Source organism: Chelonia mydas, chromosome 15 (assembly GCF_015237465.2).
Source record: "Chelonia mydas isolate rCheMyd1 chromosome 15, rCheMyd1.pri.v2, whole genome shotgun sequence".
Lineage (NCBI taxonomy): Eukaryota > Metazoa > Chordata > Testudines > Cheloniidae > Chelonia > Chelonia mydas.
Window position 1 is genome coordinate 3,588,153 of NC_057856.1, and position 19,919 is coordinate 3,608,071.

The 19,919-nt window shown below is 46.3% G+C and overlaps 1 protein-coding gene across 7 annotated transcripts in view; it reads right to left on the reverse strand.

Annotated features, from left to right (window-relative positions):
• MORC2 (MORC family CW-type zinc finger 2) overlaps positions 1-19,919 on the reverse strand; it is a 103,649-nt gene that overhangs the window by 73,172 nt on the left and 10,558 nt on the right. For all 7 annotated transcript variants that reach the window (XM_037878417.2, XM_037878416.2, XM_037878420.2 and 4 more), the window contains 2 exons: positions 18,481-18,549; positions 6,089-6,179 (listed from right to left, as the gene is read on the reverse strand). In XM_037878417.2, the coding sequence (XP_037734345.1) occupies positions 6,089-6,179; positions 18,481-18,549 (160 nt within the window). The remainder of the gene's footprint in view (positions 1-6,088; positions 6,180-18,480; positions 18,550-19,919) is intronic.

Below are 19,919 nucleotides of genomic sequence, written 5' to 3' on the forward strand. Positions count from 1 at the left end.
AACATGGAGGTTGAGGTTCGAGCCTCCCTCGTGGATCATTCTGCTAGAAGCCAGTTGTCAAGATACAGGAATGTAAGGACCCCCTTATGCCAGAGGTGTGCTGATAGTACAGAGAAAACTTTGGTAAAGACTCATGGAGCCATGGTGAGTCCAAATGGTAGGACCCTGTATTGGAAGTGCCAAAGGCCAACTGTGAACTTTAAGAACCTCTTGTGGGTTGGATGGATGTCTATGTAAAAATAGGCGTCCTGCATATCAAGAGCTGTAAACCACATTCCTTTTTCTAGCGAAGGGATGATGGCTGCTAAGGTGACCGTGCAACACTTTGTTTTGCATATGACCCGACTGAGATGGAGGTCTAAGACTGGTCTCCACCTACCCTTCTGCTTGGGTACAAAGAAATAAATGGAGTAAAATCCTGCGCCGATAGGTCGGAGGAACTGGTTCTATCACTCCCCTTTTCAGTAGGGAGTCCACCTCTAGGGTGAGGATACTGTCATGGGAGTGGTCCCTGAGGCAGGATCAGGGCAGGCGATGAGGAAGCGTTGTGAACTAGATTGGACAGCCATGTCAAATGACATCCAGGACGCACTTGTCCATTGTTATACTCCAATCTGGTAAAAAGAGTACTAGACACCCCCCTAAAGGGTGTGGGTCAGGTGTAGGGCAGGAGACAAGGTGGTTGGCGGCTCTCTAGGTGCACTCAGAAATATCTCTTCAGCAAAGGCTGAGCATGTAATGTTGAAGACTGTGATGACAGACCTGAAGGACGAGCTCTATGAGTCTTCTGCTGCTTGTGAGGAGGTTCACAGGGCCATTGATGGAAGAAATGAGGAGCTCTGAACCAACATGCAGGTGCCTGAGGGAAGAACTTGTACTTTGGGTGTAGATGCCTTGGGGACCATAAAGTGGCTCTGGAATCCATGAGGGAGTGAAAGGAATCATTGGTCTCCTGCCTGAAAGGAAGGTCCTCTATAGTATTCTGCACTTCCCTGGGGACATAACGGGTGGATCTGGCAGTTTGTGCAACTTCTTATCATGCTTGTGACCCGTTTCTCTGTGGCTAGAACTCATGGAAGATGCATCATCCTTCTTGAGCCTGGAGGGAGACTTACTGCCATGTTTCCTTGCCCCCCTACTGGGCCCCAGCATAGGGTCCATAATACTAGTACCAGCAGAACCAGACTTAATCTCCATGGCAGGAGGCACGCTCCTGGGCTTCTCAGGCTGATGTATGGGGCGGGGCGCGAAGAGACAGACGCTTCCAGCCTGGATCTGACTGCAGCCTCATGATAACCTCTATGAGGTGCTTCTTGAGGTGGAGAGCCTAGTCTTCCCAGGTACAGTTTGGGAAGGACAAGCAGATACTGCACCTAGATCAAATGTGGGCTTCTCCCAAGCAGTACAGGCAACGTTGCTCATCACTGACCAAGAACGAATGTGGACAGGAGGAGCAGATCTTGAACCCCGATGTCGTCAGCATAATCCAGGCATGGATGCTGAGGGGTGGGGAACCAGAGAAAAGGAGTCCCCAAGTGTCTTAATTCTGAAAACTAACACAAAAAGACTAAAACTACTGAAAAAAAAGCAACCAAAACTATGTATAATTCTAAAAACAGTTGGTGGTTTTTTGTTTTTTTTTAAGTGCATCAGAGAAAGGTGAGAGGACAGCAGCAGCTTTGACTCGGATCATGTGGTGGTGAGAAAGAACTGAAGGCGCAGTCAGCCTGCCCAATCCTTTGTTGCCTCGGATGAAACCATGAGGTGGAGCAAGGGCACATGTGCGGACCAACAGACACTACTACTTTTAAATTCTCAGGTTCCAGACACATAACCTTGAGTGGAATCCAATAGGGACCATCATTCAAAACTTCACTCCTTGGTGGAATGAAGTAGCACTTCTCAACCCTTTTTGGGGAGGGAATGCACAAGGCAGGAGTGCACCACACTACTCTGGCCTCACTGACTGGGAGGGTCACTCGACTGGGATTCAAGGGTTGTAAAATATTCAGTAGTCTATTCTGAGGCTCTTGGAACCTCCTTGAGCTGGATCTGGAGCTCAGATGCCACTCTTTGTAAGAGTTCATGATGTTGCCTGTGATCATCAGGCAGAGCTGGTGAAGATGGGGTGACTACTTCATTTGGCAAGGACGATGAAATGGCCACTGAAACTCCTGAATCTGGTGCAACTTCCTCCTCTTCACACTCTGATGAAGCCAGTTGGTGTCAGCTAGGAGAGGGTAGATAAGGTTCATGCACAGATCTGAGGTGCCTAGAGAGTAAGGGTCCCAGGGAGGGAGGGATAGCTCAGTGGTTTGAGCATTGGCCTGCTAAACCCAGGGTTGTGAATTCAATCCTTGAGGGGGCCATTTAGGGATCTGGGGCAAAAACTGGGGATTGCTCCTGCTTTGAGCAGGGGGTTGGACTAGATGACCTCCTGAAGTTCCTTCCAACCCTGATATTCTATGATTCTATGACTCCAGTAATGCCAGCATGAGGAGCCAACCGCATGGCACTGGGAAGTCATATCTTGACAGAGACAGGACCCTGATCTACTGGAGCTTCTGACCAGACTCATCTCCCTATGAAGAGTAGAGGTTCATCTGGAGCCTTTGACTCATCAGATCAGAAGGTAGGTTCCCAACTGACAAGCAGAACCATCAGTACCAACGGATGGATACTCAGATTTGTGGATGGTAGAGATCACCCCAGTGTCTTCGAGGTGGTTTCTTCCAGGTGTGATGCTATATCTAAATAAAGTTGGACCTAAGAGGAGAGGGGATTGAGGACAGGGAGAGCAAAAATGTACTCCAGGGAAACACAGGTCTCAGACCACCTCAAGGTGCTAGGTGTATGGGTGGTTGGGCCGCCACACCCGAGCCTTCTCTGGTTATAGTGGACATTGAATCCTTTTGGGGCTGTGTTGGTATCAGTACAGAGTCTGATCTGGATGTGTCCTTTGGCTTATACATCAGCATCAAGATTGGTACCAATGGATCCATACTCCTACAGGCCACATTCTCCTGTAGTGGCTGTTTACCTGGGCCTAAGTCCTTATCATCCATGTGCACGGACTCGCCTGACTTGGACAGAATCAGGGATGGATCTTTTCAGAGCATATTTTACAGAGGATCTGTACCGATGCTTGTGACAGTGCCCCTTACTCTAATAAGAAGCCTTTCATTCTCTAGGCTTGGAAGTTGTAGTCTCAGCTCCCGAGCTCATGTTCGGAGGGGCACTGCCAATTTATTGAGACCAGTGTACAGAGGGGGCTCCTTGGCCCAGATCCAACTGGGGTCTCATGGCTTTTTCAGTGTGAGCTCTCAACCCCATGTCTGAGGAGGGAAGGAGCGGCAGATGCAGAGACGTGAACCTCACTGAGACAGTAAAGGCAGTGCTGGTGTAGGTCACTCACTGAAAAGAAGCAGGGGCAGGAAACACAGAAACAGTTCTTAAACCCCAGGACACAAGGCACAGTCCTTGCCTTCAGGAGAGAATTTTCCCAAGGCAGGGAACAAATAGTGAAAATACTACTAACTATTTACAATATATAATTACAGATTAAAGAAAATGACAGAAGCAGCTGTAGACCCAGGAGATTCTGACTCAGGCCATGTGACAGTAAAAAGAAATTGGAACAGGGTTGGTCTATACCGCCCATTGTACTCTTGGTTCAGAACACAAGGAGAGTAACTGCACGTGTGAACCAATGGACACTTTTTACTAAAAATCTCTGGACTCAGACATACAGTGCACTTGTGTACCTATATATGGAATACTAATAGGGACCATCACTTGAAGAAAACTAGAATTTCTGTAACTTGCCTTTGCATTAGAAAACTGTTCAACTGAGAGGCAGCATGCTCCAGCAGATGTTGCACTGCACCAGACTCAAGATACCTGGATTCTATACTGAGTTCTACCAATGACCTGCTGCATAACCCCTGGTTGAGTCACTTCTCTTTGTGCACTACCCACCCTTTGTCCATCTCGTTTATTTAGACTGTGAGCTCTTCAGGGCAGGGACGGTCTATTACTATTGCTTTTGTTTGTACAGTGCCTAGCACAATGGGATTCTGATCCTGGTTGGGGCCTCTAGGAACTACTGGAATACAGAAACCCATTAATCTAAATTCTGGGTCAGACATTTCCCCCTGTCCATTTGCGCAAATTCACCAGACTTTAAAAGAGGAAAAAAGTGGAAAAATTAGTGGTCCAGGCCACACTTTTCAGAGGCGACTAGTGATTTTAGATATCCAGCTGACACCTAAAATTGAGACACCCAATAGTCACTTTTAAAGTCTTGGTGTCCCCAAAATAAGCTTTCATTTTGGTATGTTACTCCTGGGGGAATTCTGCACATCTGTGGATACACAGAATTCATCTGTCCCGAATAAATTTGGTTTTTTCCCCCCCCGCATAAAATACATTCTGCCCAAGAAGTATTGCATTTCCACCTTTTGCCCACCAGAGGCTGCTATAGCCCAGAATAGCCAGCCACATGGACACAGCCAGCTGTTCTGGTGCCACAACAGCCTCTGGTGTGCAAAAGGCAGAACTGCAGCACTTCTGGGGCAAAATGTATTTTCTGTGGGGAAAAAAAATTTCTGTGAGTGCCCAGTGCTGCAGAATTCCCCCAGGAGAAGAAGTTCATCACAGCACCCTGCCTGCAGAGTCAGGTTAGGACAGAGTGTGGCACACAAGACTGTTGGGGGTGCGTGTGTCACAGACTGGGATTCAGAAAGGCTAGTGGGGGCGGGAGCGGAGACAGACTGGGCATGGGCTCAGGAGCTTGTGGGGTGACAGTGTTGAGCCACGGGGAGGTTGGTTGCAGAACACTTGGGGATGGGGGAGGAGGCTGCAGAGACCCATGGGGATGGAGGGATTCAGGGACAGGGGCAGATGCGTCTGACTGAATGGGAAAGGCTTGTGGTCAGCCAGGGCCTGCATGGGGGAGGCTTCCCAACTCCCTTACAATCCCTCCCACCCCACCAAAAAAACCTTCTCACAACCACACCCAATACCCTCCAGGTTCACTCCCAGGCTCCTTCCCTCTCCCTCAGCTCCTCAGTTACCCCTGACACCCCCAAGTCTTTGCACTGCTTCTGACAAGTGCAGGAAATACAGTTCTATATTGTAATTTAAATGAATTACTCAAAGTGATCACTCTCGTTACAGTGTGTATGGTAAGGCCCATTGTTTCATGTTCTGTGTATATAAATCTCCCCACTGTATTTTCCACTGCATGCATCCGATAAAGTGAGCTGTAGCTCACGAAAGCTTATGCTCAAATAAATTGGTTAGTCTCTAAGGTGCCACAAGTCCTCCTGTTCTTTTTGCGGGTACAGACTAACACGGCTGCTCCTCTGAGACCTGTCAAAGTTCTGTATTAATATTATTTGTCAAAAAAATTTTACCTGAATCTTTTTTTTTTTTTGGGTCTGTATTGTTAGACATACTTGTTGACAGATATTTTGAAATAAATTACCAAAATAACTGAAACTGGCATTATTGTGTTATTTTGACAAATAAAATATGCAGAATTTTTAATTTTCTGGCACTGAATTTCTAGGTTTTTTGCAGAATTTTTTTTTTTTTTTGGCACAGACTTCTTCCAGTAGTATGTGCCCCAAACCAAAAGAGCAAATTCTGAGAAAATCAGAACTTCATTCCCAATAAAGCTTCACAATCATCCCAGAAAAATCTTTAGGAATCCAGCACTGGTAGCCACGTTGTATCTACAGGATTCACCTTTAGAGGTCACCAGCATAGCCTCCTATTAGCAAATGGTCATTCAAACCTCTAGTCTCAGTATCATTATGATATTGCCATGTAGTGTAAGTTATTGTGATGTCATAGCCCTAGGACCAACTTCATTGCCTGAGGAAAGAGTTACAAGGAAAGACACAGACATACAGAGAGTGTATCCAAAGCTAACAAATAAAGCCACCCATAACTCCCTTATGGTAGCTTTTTAAATGGGACTTTAAGTGTTTCCTTTTTATAGAAGAACATGAAGCTCAACATTTGCTGGCCCTCTATAAGCCAAACTTCAAGATCTCAGAAGGCTGGCTTCTGTTATACCTACGATTTCAAGCCGTTCCCATACTGCCCAATTTGAGTAGACTCTGGTGATCGTTTGGACGATTTACCAAACTGAATCACACTTGCAGCGTCACCTGGAATGACAGACAGAAAAAGTATGTAAAAAATATTTTATATGTATATTCTCTCTCATACACAGAGTTTTTTTACAAGACTATCGTGATTACATTACACAGTGACAGATTACATTACACAGTCCAAACACTGAAGGCCAGAAAAAAGGTTGGTTATGGGTGTGATTTTTTAAAAGATATTTTTATACCAGCAAAAGGAATAATGTGGATTCAATCATAATGGCAAAAGAACCTTTGCGAGTAACACTTACTTCATTCGGGGAAACAGTATAAACTATTTTGCTAGTTGAAGCTGCATTTACTTTAAAATGGTTTGCTCATATAATTATACCAGCAAACCTTTTCTAGTGTAGACTAGACCCAGGACCCTTCAGAATTCCACAGAGATACTGTTCTTCTCTCACAAAATAGAGAAATCTTCTTCTGCTCTTAGGTCCAAAACAATTCCAAATACCTTCAGGTTAAAAGAACCCAGCAGGACACCTACAGCAAAGATTTGCTGCAAACATTATTCAATAATATCAACATTTTGTAAAATACAAAAGCATAAAACTCCACATAAGTCTTTGCACCCATTTCCAAGTCTTTCCTCTATGAAACAATGATCATTTTAACAAAATAGCACTACTAACCAGAGACATGCTGATAAAACAATTGTAAATTCACTGGCAGGTTTCTAGAGCATTGGCTCAAGAATGCTTAAATGGTATTAAAGTAGTATCATTCCAATATGTAAACACAACTAATATTTAATACTCTTTATTAGCATTGGATATATGGTGCAATCACAATGGAAAGGATGTGATTATTCTGAGGTTGTAGGTTTTGGGGGACTATTTTTTTATTTGCTTTCCACCACATTAATTCAGGTCTTCCATTATATGTGAGATGGGAAGCCAGCATTTGAAACTACACGCAAAGTGTTAAGCTTCTGTAAGTCCAAGGGATAATAGCTCAGCAAATGATTCTTTTGTGAGGTAACTGAATCCTCAATAAATTCTTTACTGAGATAAGAGAAGGTTACTTACCTGTAACTGGAGATTCTTTGAGATGCATGGTCCTTATTTGTATTCCAAAACATGAGTGTACATGTGCGCCATGCACCAGAGAGACAGAAGATTGTTGTATCAGTATCCATTGACCTGCACATGCGCTGTACGTAGCCTTGTGCCGCAGGCGAGGTTATATGAAGCTGTGAGGGATGACACCCCACCACAGTCACCCTCTCACCATTGAGCAACATGGACCACAACAGAGAGGACGGAGGGTGAGTACTGGAACACAAATAGGGACTATACATCTTGAAGAACCTTCAGTTACATATAAGTAACCTCCTCCTCTTCTTCAAGTGATGGTCTCTATATGTATTCCAAATGCAGTTAAGTACCAAGCAGTGATCAATGTGGAGAAGGTTGCAAGGATGCAAGAGGTACTGCAGTCTGAAGGAAGGCACAACCCACGGCTGCATCGGCTACTGCCCCCTGGGCTATGGCATAGCAGGCCATGAAGGTAAGGACAGGATGCCATATCACCACCTGGCAGATATTATGCCAGGATACATCTGCCAAGGAGGTGGAAGTGGCCACCTATGCCCATGTCAAGTGTGCCATAATCCAGCTGGGCAGCATGGCATTAGAGAGCTTGTAGCATGCACGTATGCAGGCCAAGACCCACTTCGAGACACACTGGAAGGAGAGGGCCTGACCTCGGGATCTGTCTGCAAAGGCGTGGAGAAGCACGGAAGTCACGGGTCCTGTCGAGGTAGAAGGTGAGGGTGCAACAGACATCAAGTGAGTGCAAGTTCTAGCTCCCAGACTGGCATGTGGCTTAGGATGTAAGACTGGTAGGTAAATCGACTGCCTGATGTGGAAGTCTGAAACCACTTTCACCCCAAATTTCTCCTGAAGGTATAAGGAGACCTCGTCCTTATGGAAGACTGCCAGGTGGACCAGGACAGAGCTAAGGGAAAGGCCCGAGGCCTTAGGTTCAAGGAGGTGATGGAGAAAGCGTCCAGGGAAAGGTTATGGCACCAAGCTCAGAAGATGGAACAGGCCTATTTCACTATATAGCACACTCTGGTGGAGGCCCGCCTGCTGTGGGTAAGGATGAGACACACTGGTGCCAACCAGGTGTTAACCACGCACAAGCCCCATCCAAAAACCAGGCCATGAGAGTAAGGGGGCCAGGATTGAGGTGGCGGACAGTACCCTGGTCTGGGGTGAGGTCCAGGATCAGGCAGAAAGCCAGAGGAGGTTGGGAAACCACAACTGACCGGGCCAAAATGGAGTGATCAGCAGTATTGTGGCTTGTGTCCTGGCAGATCTTCTGTAGCACCTTGGGAAGGAGGGAAATGGGGCGAGAGGCATAGTGGAGTTTGCCACCCCAAGGCAGGAGAGCACCACTTTGGGAGCTGGGCTCCGTGGCCCCCCAGGAACAGTAAAGGAGGAATTTGTGAGCCTCACACATGGCAAGAAGATCCCGGCAAGGGGTATCCCAGGCATAGCAGAGTGAATGGGGAGTGGGGTCATGGAGTTCCCACTCGTGATTGAGGTATCTGTGCCGGCTGAGCACATGGGCCATGGAGTTCTGCGTGCCTGAGAGATATGCTGCGTTCAGCGTGACATGATGGCGGATGCACTAGTTCCAGAGGTGGATGGATTCTGTACAAAAAGACAGAGACTTGGTGCCACCATGCCTGTTTATGTAAGCCACCACCATGATCTTGTCAGATGATTTGACCTGACACAGATGAGTAGCAGGAACATGCGGCAAGCCAAGCGGACTGCTCGAAGCTGGAGGACATTGATGCACTCGTGTGCATCATGCTGAATCCAAAACTCCTGGGCAATGTGCTCACTCAGAGAATGCCCCAACCGGTGAGGGAGACATCTGTGGTCAAGGTGACAGCTGGGACAAGTGTGGTGAAGGGGGTGCTGAAGAACACCTTGGAGAGTCGATCCACCAGACCAGGGAGGCCCAAACTGAGCACGGAACAAGCAGTGTGTCATCCAAGTGGGTTGCATGAGGCCAGGCAACTGACAGGAGCTACAGCTGTAGATAGCACACGTGTAATTGGGTATACAGCGTTACATAGGTGAACTGTGGTGCGGGGGTTGCGGTGAAGGTCCACAACTACAGCCATCAAGGTTGCGAGGCGGTCTGCCAGGAGAAAGGCCCCAGCTGCCATGGACTCGAGATGAGCACCAAGGAAGTGGATTGTCTGTGTCAGGATGAGCACCGATTTCTCCTCATTAATGCAGACACAGAGTGGCGAGGAGAGAGAGTGAAGAGTGTGAATGGCAGATGTAGCTTGGTGCAGGAAGGCATGATGAGAAGCCAGCTGTCCAAATACAGGAACATGGAGCATCCCAGACTCCGGAGCTGTGCTGCCACTACTGCAAACACTTTTGTGAAGACCGTGGGGGGCTGTCGCAATGCCGAAGGGAAGGACCCTGAACTGGTAGTGGTTAGTGCCCTCACGGAAGCGAAAAAATTTGTGGTCAGCCAGGTGGATGTCGATATGGAAGTACGCATCTTTCACGTTGAGAGCTGTGAACCAGACTCCCCAGAGAAGGGAGGGAATAATCAATGCGAAATGAACGTACAGAACTTTGTCTTGCAGATGAAGGTGTTGAGAATCCAGACATTGAGTATAGGGCGGAGCCCTCCACCCTTCTTCGGGATGAGAAATATGGAGAGTAGAAATCCTAGCCAATGAAGGGGCCGAGCACCGGTTCTATCACGCCCTTGGTGATGAGGGCATTTGCCTCGTTTTGTGGCAGGGATTCCCGCGCGGGAGCCCAGTGAAGTGGGGAGGTGAGAAACCTGATAGAGTAACCGTGTCGTACAGCCCCCAGCACCCAACAGTCCGTGGTGATCTTGCTCCTGTTGTGGGGAAAAGACAGCCTCAAAGGTAACGGGGGAGATGGGAGGACGAGGGTGGTGATGCAGGGGACTCTCAGCTTCAACTTGTGCGTCAAAAAAATGTGGTTGATGAGGCAAGGAAGAGGTGGCTGTCGCAGGAGCGGAGGTCTGGGGCCACTGGGATCAGTGTCTTCAAGGTGGAGCATCCTCACAGTGGAGATAGCGGTCTGGTATGGTGCATAGGACCAGGGCTGGGAGGGTTGTTATTGCTGGTCTCCACCAGGGTGCTGGGATGTAAATGCCCAGAGGCCAAAGCGTCACCCTCGAGTCCTTCAGGGAGCGAAGGGACTTGGCAAAGACTGATGAGACCAGCTTGTCTTCATCAAAGGGGAGGTCCTGAATGGTGGTCTTGACCTCCTGTTGGAAGCCAGAGGATGGCAGCCATGACTCCCTGTGCATGACTACGCCAGTCGCAAGGGAGCAGGAGGATGCATCTGCGACATCGACCATCTCTTGGCGGCTCATCTGGTCAGTCAGGTGATCTTCTTGCACAAGGGCCTGGAAGCCTTGCCGTTTGTCCAATGGTAAGTCATCCAGGAACTCTCTGCTAGCTTGGCATAATTGTTAAAGCCATACTTCGCTAGCAAAGCCTGGTAACTAGCAATGCAAAACCGCAACACCATGGAAAAGTAGACCTTCTGGCCTAAAAGGGCCAGGCGTTTGGCCACCCTGTGTGCTGGCCATGCATACGCTGCCTCAAGCATTTGGTCGCCGTGTGAACCACCAGGGAAAGGGGTGTGGGGGGGCGAAGAAGAGAAAGTCTGTTTCCTAAGACAGAACAAAGAACCGGCGATCTGCCCATTTGGGCATGGGGGCACGGGAGGCAGGCATGTGCCAGACCATCCACACTGGCCGCAGGACAGCATCGTTGATGGGCAACACAGTGCAAGCCAGTCCCTGGGACTGGAAGATATCCAGCAACTGGTGGTGGTAGTGGTCCTGGAGCTCCTCCAGGGGTATGCCCAAGTTACTAGCAACACTCTGCAGCAGCTCCTGATACTACTTATGATTGTCAGGAGGCAAGAGGGTGGGGGGAAATCAGGGTATCATCCAGCAAGGAGGAGGTGATGGTAGGGACTGTTGGAACCCATCAATACCGGCTCCACTTCTGAGTCTGAGCTGTTCGGGTCTGGTGCAGGAGCCCAGACTGAAGGTTAGGTGCCCTGAGAAGGTAAATAAGGCCAGTCGTGCATTCGATGTTACTGACACCTCACGCTTCTTTTTAGCTTTGCTCTCAGATTGGGGAAGCTCACCATGTGTCTGCACAGGATCTCTCACCTGACTGGGCGCTGCTCGGGGAGGGAACACTGAGTTTGGCAGCAGTCTGTGACAGGGGCTTGCTACGATGCCCATGAGAGAGTGTTTGCGACTCACACTGGGACTTCTCTGGCACCAGCGGCACCTTTGGATCCGAGGCACAAGAAGTACTAGGTGGGGGGCTCACCACTGGCGAAGGGTGTTGCACCATCAGAACTGACAGTTCCTGGTCAGACTGGGCACGCAGCCAGGGAGTCTCTTCCATGAGGAACGTATGGAGGCGGAATAGGTGAGCCCCACAGCAGGAAGGAGTCGCAGATTTAGCAATGGGCAGCTAGATGGGCTTCTCCAAGGCAATAAAGGGAGTGGTGGTACTCACGACTCATGGAGTATGAACAAGGGCACGACAAACAGTTCTTGAACTGCAGAACGTGGGGCATAGTCCCCTGGAGAAGCAGGGGCATAGCCCGGCCCCAGATGGGGTGAGGGTTAAAACTAATTATAGAAAAAAAAAATACTAACACTGTACAACGAACAAGCATGTTTGCAGGCGAGCTACGAGTATGGAGGAACAAGGATTCCAACTCCAACCATGCAGCGGTAAGAGGGAACCGAGGGGGCATCGTTCCGCACAGTCTCATATAACCTTGCCTGCACCATGAGGCTATGTACAATGCACATGCGGGCCAACTGACACTGCTGAAAAAAACTTCCAGCTCCAGCGCATATGTGCACCTGTGTTTGGAATACATATAGGAACCATCACTCAAAGAAGAACAGAGTTATCACAAAGAATCTATTGGGGAGAAAATCTACAAATCCAAAGACGATGTGAAATTCCTTAGTTCAGACAAGACGACTGGAATGCCAAGGGGATCAATGGTCAAGGGGATCAACCGACTGGCTCTAAAGGTCTAATTACTCATGGAAATGCCATCTTGTGTCAAGTCAAACTAAATAGGGGAGGACACTTCAGAGCAGCTTTTAAGAGCTGTAGTGATCCATCTCCTCTGGGAGAGGGGGCTAAAGAGTGCCTTCATCTCCCTGCCCCTAACAACCTGCCAGGAACCCTGAAATCTCTAAATCTGTGTCCAAAGAAAACAGACTTATGCTTTATTGTGGTAGTAGCAATAGAGACCCCATCTGCGTGTGTGTTTCTTTGCCTGTCCTTTTAAATTAAGTTTCCAGCCTGCATGACCAATATCTTTAGTTAAGCTTTATGTTCATGTTCCTTGTCATGCAAGTTTTTGGTGAATAAATGGTATAGCTGCATTGCTTTCTGACTGCACTGTATTCTAAAGGAAGTTGCTCAGGGATCTACCTCTAGGGACCAGCTACCAGTCCACTAATTGGTCCTCATTAGCCAAGACAAACAGGCAGAGTGTTTGAATCACATCTGAAAAACCTAACAAGGCTCCTTGTTTTGTCTACTAATCCTCAATAGGCTTTTGGATTCCATGAAGCATTGAGGGAAGAGACAGACCTACACATCACAGGGTGAGTGCTATAACCTTGGCACTGAAGCACAAACTAGTTGGAGTGAGCAGTAACGACAGAACTTGTTTATACTATAACTTTAGCCATATTATTTGTAGCTTAGTTGTTGTTTTGTTGTCCACAGGGCACAGAGCAAAGAACCACTGAACAAATATCCCAGTACCTAGAACCACATAACAAGTGGTTGAGTTAGTGGACTTGAATTATTGAAGAAAGGAAAATTTTCAGATAGACACGTTTTCCCATTCTTCATATTCAGGTCCACTGATCCCGATAATGGGATTTTAATCAGAAATGCAGTTGTACAGGGAAGGTATTAGTCTGGAGCCAGAATTTACCCATTGATCCATGGTATTTCTAAGGCACATTTTTCTGTGCCTAGATACCAAAGAACTAGGCACAACAGAGGCTTGAGTTCATTGTGATGCTATGGCATCCAGCGCTTTCCTGCCGAAGACCAAACTGGAACATACTTGGATGTCTAATTTCAAGTGCAGCAAAGGTACAACTCAGGACCATGTAGTCACCTTGCCGATTTCTTCATAAAAGAGATACAACCTCATGAATCATAAGATGAAGGATAAATAAATTAGCCTTCAGAGGGAACACTTAGCTTTACATGCTTCCAACACACAACACCATAGCCATGTGGTCATGAAGGATTTAGATGTCTAAACCCTTCCTTTAAATTGATGTTTCAATAAAAAAAATCAGATCCACTCCAAAATTAAAGTATCGCTTCTTTGGCGTGGCAAGTGCATTTCTATCAGCATTCTATGAATAAGGCCTCAGCATGGAAGAGATGAACATAACCTTAGATGACAGGAGAGACAAATGGAATGGCTTAACTAGGCATCTGGTAAAGTTAACAGTTTGATAACAGTTTATTATGGAGGTCTGTGACCATCTTAAGTATGAATGATTCTAAACCTTCTGGATGACTATGGGAGTAAATCTTACCTGGTCTACAAATTCTCAGGACATATGTCTATTGAGGAATTTTCAGGCCCGTTGAGAGGCATGCATTAGTCTAAGGTTTGCTTATTTCTGCCTCAGTGTTTAAATGTCAAGCCATGTAGAGAATATTGTCTATTGGTAGAATGGTTCCTTGAGAAGAACAGAAATTATTCAGAATATTCTTTTCTGTAACCATTTCCTCTGAAATCTGAGCCCTCTGAGGTCTGGATAAGCCAGAGGAGTTTCTCTGTATATTAGGCACACTGGATGTTCCATGGCCTAGTCTGTTATGTCATAGAACTACAGCTTTCTCAGCCATAATGGGATGAGAATGATTAGACCCGATCTCCCCTGAGCTTACGGAGAACCCTAGTTCATGAGCAGGAAGAGACGACAGACTTAAAAGGTGGTATTTAGCTTATGACCACCCATGTCTGCTGCTTCTAAAACCTTATACATGAGCAAAAAATATGGGTCTCTTGGGAACAAAGTTGGTTTTGGGGGGGGGGGGTGCAACAGCTACCTGCCCCTCTCCTTGGCTCTCCATATTTTCTTGTTGAGAAGAGGAATAGGTGAAGGCTTCACTCTACAAGATCTATTTGCTGTCGGCTTAGCCAGGAAATTGAGATTACCCTTCATATAGAGCAGTGGTTCTCAAACTTTTGTACTGATGATCCCTTTCACACAGCAAGCCTCTGAGTGCAACCCCCCTCCGCTGATAAGTTAAAAACACTTTTTAAAAAAAAAAAAAAATTAACACTATTATAAATGCTGGAGACAAAGCAGGATTTGGGGGTAGCAGCTGACAGCTCACAACCCCCCACCTTACAATCTCAAAACCCCCTGAGGGGTCATGACCCCCAGTTCGAGAACCCCTGACAGAGGCTACACAAGGACAGGCAACTTCCCCACCCAAACTACGAGGGAATGAGCTTCTTTGTGTAGAAGAGCTCTGTCTGTTAATGTGTGGATCAGCTGTTGTGGTGTGTTTTGTAATCAGTGTTATGGCTTTCTAAATACTGGTACAGGTCTTGGTAGAAGTTAGCTCCCAGCCATATAGGCTGCCATCTGTGGTCTCCACTGTCAATACTAGATCGGAGCTCGCCTGCCCTTGCAAGAACCTGTTCTTAGCTGACCATCTCTCAACTAAGATACCACGATGCACCAAGTGATGAACAGTTACAAGGGTGTCCTGAAGGCTCTCTCTTTTAAAGGAGCACAGATCAATAGTTATCTGAGAAAGGACAGACATGTATACACCATTGTGTGTCCAGGCAGGTATCAATACACTGGAAAATTTCTGAACAGACTTAAAGGGAGGTAGCAATATGAGTTGCTTGAGCCCTGCAAATCTCAAGCATTTTCTGTCGGAGGCCCTGATTGGAATATGTAAATATGCCTTCTTCAGAGATTGCAAGGGGAGGGGATTCTGGGTTTACATATGGACTCTCAGGGTATGTCTACTTAAAACACTACAGTGGCATAGCAGCAGCACTGCAGCTGCACCACTGTAGCGCTTCACTGTAGACACGACAGCAATGGGAGGGTTTCTCCCCTCACTGTAGTTAATCCACCTCCTTGAGAGGCAGTAATTAGATAGATGGAAGAATTCTTCCATTGGCCTAGCATTGTCCACACCAAGGATTAAATCAGCATAGCTATGTTTCTCAGGGGTGTAGATATTTCACATCCTTGAGAGAGACAGTAATGTCGATAAAAGTTTTCAGTGTAGACTAGCCCTTTGTCTCTGCAGGTATCGCTTCATGGCTTTGAGGTCCACCACCATCCAGATGCCACTAAACATCTAGTGATTAAGAATAAAATTGAGTAGAGTCTCTTTTGGGAAACTCCTTCTATAGCTCAATTTTAAAAAGATAGGTAACAAACTTGTGCATATCTTGACTCTCTTGGATGTTCCTAGCCATAAGGAAAGACTAAACACGGCTCTAAGATAGAGAGTAATTGGTTCATTCTCTGAGGTTGCTCTGTCAAAGACATTTGCACCCACCGATCCACAAAGAGAAGTCTCTCCTCAAATTGGCTTTGGGCCTCACACACTGAGCGTCAAAACTAGGTGTTTGACATCTTCTGGAGGAGGGAGCTGGTTTGAAGTCTCCCCTAACCTCACCTCACCTATCAGGTTTATTTAATCTTTCTTGAGAACTGCCACACTGTCTATGGTACCTGGAAAAGAACAGGCTCTAGAGGAACAGACTATTCTTTTGGAATGTCCTGTATTCTCTTGTCTGTTTAAAGGGAGGCAAGATTTCCTGGGCCTTTTTTTGATGCATCTGTCACTGCCTTAGCCAAGTGTTCACCAAACATCTGCCAGATATTACGATGTTGCAAGCTCACTGGATTCAAGAACGGCTTTCCAAGACCAATGCCTTCCCACAATGGCACTTGAAGCAGGAGCTCAAGCTGAGAACAAGAGTACCATAGGGTTCTGTTTTGTTCAATGTGTACATGAAGCTACTAGAAGATACTATGAATATATCTGGGCTGCAATGCCATAAGTATGGAGAGTTATGAAGGTATTTCTAACATGCTCATCTCTTTTGTAGCAAAGAACCACATGAACAGCCAGGGAAACCAAACATTTGTTCCAACACATATGTTTCATCCTTCCTCTGTTGAGTTCCATGTTTAAGTGAGATTGTTCTGGTCTGTCTACAGGGCAAACATTGCCAAGCCATTCTAAGACCACATTTTTGGAGGGAAGGCTTATACAGAGAAGTGTTTTACACTGAACACAAGGCTCAGCCTGATTTCTGGTGGTAGGAAAGTCTGGTAGATGACCTTCTACAGGCCCTTGCAAGTTTCATCCTGAAGTCAGTTGGCTGCAACATCTGCCCTGAGTGGATATCAGAGAGAGATCATCTCTGAGATTGCTAGATCCTAAACCATCACATATAAGAGCTGAGACCTTCAGGAAGATCCGGAATTGGATGGAGATCCAGTGCAGCATGCACTGCAACGTGCTCTTTTCAGCAGTTCTGTTCAAGTTTGGTGCTGCATAATGAATGAGGTAGAGCTTCCACATGGCTCCTATGTGGCCTTCATTACTGGCAGAACCCATTGTGGTCATCCAGCCTGGAGGCAATGAAGACACAGATCACTGTGATTAGGTCTGCATCACAAAGAATCACTCTTCTGGCCTGCTGAGGAGTCAGTAAGAGCTACATATCAACTTAAATGGCAGATGATCTGAAAGAGCAAAGACCTGGTTCCATCCAATTCTTCAAAGCACCTCCCCTCCCCCTTCCTACAAGCATCGCATTTATCCTTCCCAGACCAAGGATGAACCAACACTTTCACTCAAGCACCAAGTCAACTGGCAAAGGACATAATTCATCTCTGATGCAGTGTTGTCATGAACTGCTACTACTGAAGCCCATATCATCCTCTAATATCTTCTAGTAATTCAATATACATGCTGAAAGATAGACACAGGTCTGAATACTGCAAGATTCCATAGATGAGAGCGCTCAGGGAAGACTAGAAACCAACCACCATAAGCCTGTCGGATAGGTCCACAAGAAATGACACTTAGCCAATTCAGTGTGACTCCACTCATCCTGCCAGGTCACCCCCCGACAAGGCTGTAATACAGAGAGGTAGTGTCAAAAGTTGCTGGTAAGTCTTAAAATATTAAGATGGATGTCTGCCTTCTGTCCAAGACCAAAAGACGAACATGTGTTAACCTTCAGGACACTCTGTAAGACCCAAATTGTCTCCCTGGCCCACAGGAAGTTGAGGGAAAGGCTGAGGCTGGCACTTCAGAGGTAGTTATGCTGATAGGTTGCTGCTGTAACTGTGCTCTCACTAAATCAACTGCTGAGTCTGCTATTAACTGTATAGTTTGCCAAGAATACCCAGAGCCTGGGATAGATGCCCTTATGCAGTTAGTACAAACTTCAATTAATCAAAAAATGACTGAGAAACTTCTAGGTTATTGATATATCAGGTGCTCCTGGAATCTTTTTTGCCCCACTTTCTTAACCTTACTCAAAGAAGGGAAGACAGACAGGGCTTTGATTGGTAAGATCTTCGGCAACCCATGTTAAACTATTGCAAATTTTATGGCAGCCAATACCTTATCCCAGAATGGTATTGATATGCTTCAGATCAGCAGATGATCTAGGTGGGTGTCACTAATCATGAGAGTAAAGGATTCATTTATCTGGTGGCGTGGACTTCCCTTAGTACTTAGAGATCCAGTAGTGATGTGCCTGAGTCAAACTTGTGAAAGAGGGTCTTCAGAATCCATCTGCTTGGTCCTGGAAAAGCTTCTTGAGTTTAGCCAGACTTTTCTGCAAAGCAGAGAACTCCTCTCAGCAGGACATATTTGGGTCCAAGGCAGACTGAAGGAAGTCTGGTTTAATTATTCGCGTCACCGTTTCGCTGATTCCATGGCAGAGGCAAAGGTGGCTCTTAGTCTCCCTTGCAGATGTGACATGGATTTGTATAGACTCCATGTGACAATCAGTTTCAATTTCTGTCTCGTGCCACTGCTGCTCTAATTGTCTGACCTAAGTTTTTATACCCATGCATCACCCATTGCGCCCACCAAAACCATAGGGATGTGACACTGGCAGAATACTTGTAAGGATTAAAGTTATTTTTCCTCAGCGTGACACTGCAAATACAACTTCCTGTCACTTACTTGAATCCATTCCTGCTCCATCATCCAAAAAACATAGCATGAAGCCACCTCTCAGGTCCTCCCGTCTTTCTACAACAAGAGAAGAATTAACAGAACCATTACACTCAAATAGGAAGGGGAATTAAAAATTATTTGAAAGTGTCCAAACAGTTTTCATGACTGGAGCAGTACAGCAAGCAGGACTCAAACTTCAAGCTGACATTTTGTAGTTGTACCACACAAAAGGTTAGTCACCATCAATAACATCTCTTAGTAGAGAAAAAACAGGAGCAGATGAGACTGTAGGTGTTTTTATTACAGAAAAATTATTACTCTCTTTCATCAGGAAAGGAAGGTAGTCTAAGCTCACATGCTAAATCAAAGCAAGTAGAGGAAGCTTACGTCTTAAATTTCTGAGAAGAAAATAATCAAGCTGTGTATAATTGTGGTCACCTATGTTCCAAAATGATAAACTGAAACAGGTGCAAAGAAGAGCTACTAGGTTGATCAGGGGAATGAAGGGCCCAGAGCTTGGATTGTTTAGTAAAGCTAACAGAAGGCTGCAAGGGGTTTTCTGCTCTGTAAATACATTAGGGGGATAAATACCAGGAAGGGTGAATAGCTACTTAAGCTAAATGACAACATTTAGCAGAAGAACAAATGGATATAAATTGACCATGAACAAATCCAGGCTGGAAATTAGAAGTAGGTATCTAACCATCAGAGGGATGAGGTTCTGGAACAGTCTCCAAACAGAAATTGTGGGGGCAAACAACATTAAGAGATGGTCACAGCTGGAAATGAGACCTTGGGGGAGGCCCTGGGCTCAGAGGTGACACTGCGCATTCTCCCAGGTACTCGACTGGCTGGTTCTTGCCCACATGCTCATGGTCTAACTGATCACCATATGTGGGGTCAGGAGGGAATTTTACCCTACGTTAGAGCTGGCAGTGAGCTTGGAGGTTATTCACTTTCCTCTGCAGCATGTGGGTGCAGGTCACTTGCCAGGATTATCTGGGTTTGTCTCAAGGAATCATTTCCCTGCCAGTGCAGAGGGCTCTGGCACTGGTACATCTTGGTCCCTCCTATTCTCTCCCTACATCACATAATAGTCTGGTCTCCTATGGGTTGTAATACTTTGGTCTCATTTCAGTTGTTGGGTTAGTGTGCGGGTGCTGGGTGGTGTTGGTGCCCAGTGCTACATGAGGTCAGACTGAATGATCTATTGGTCCCTTCTGGCCCTAAATTCTGTAAGATTCCTTTACTCTGGTACAGGATTCTAGTAGATTCAATTCAAGACCCATCTAAAGACAATGCAAGGCTCCCCTCACCACCCTCCTACACCTCTCCTTCTGAATGATTTATTCATGTTAGAAATGTAATAGATTTGAAGGCTTTACTAATGGGACACTTGACCTTAGGGAGTGTGTCCAGTACCATTTTATCTACTTGTAAATCCG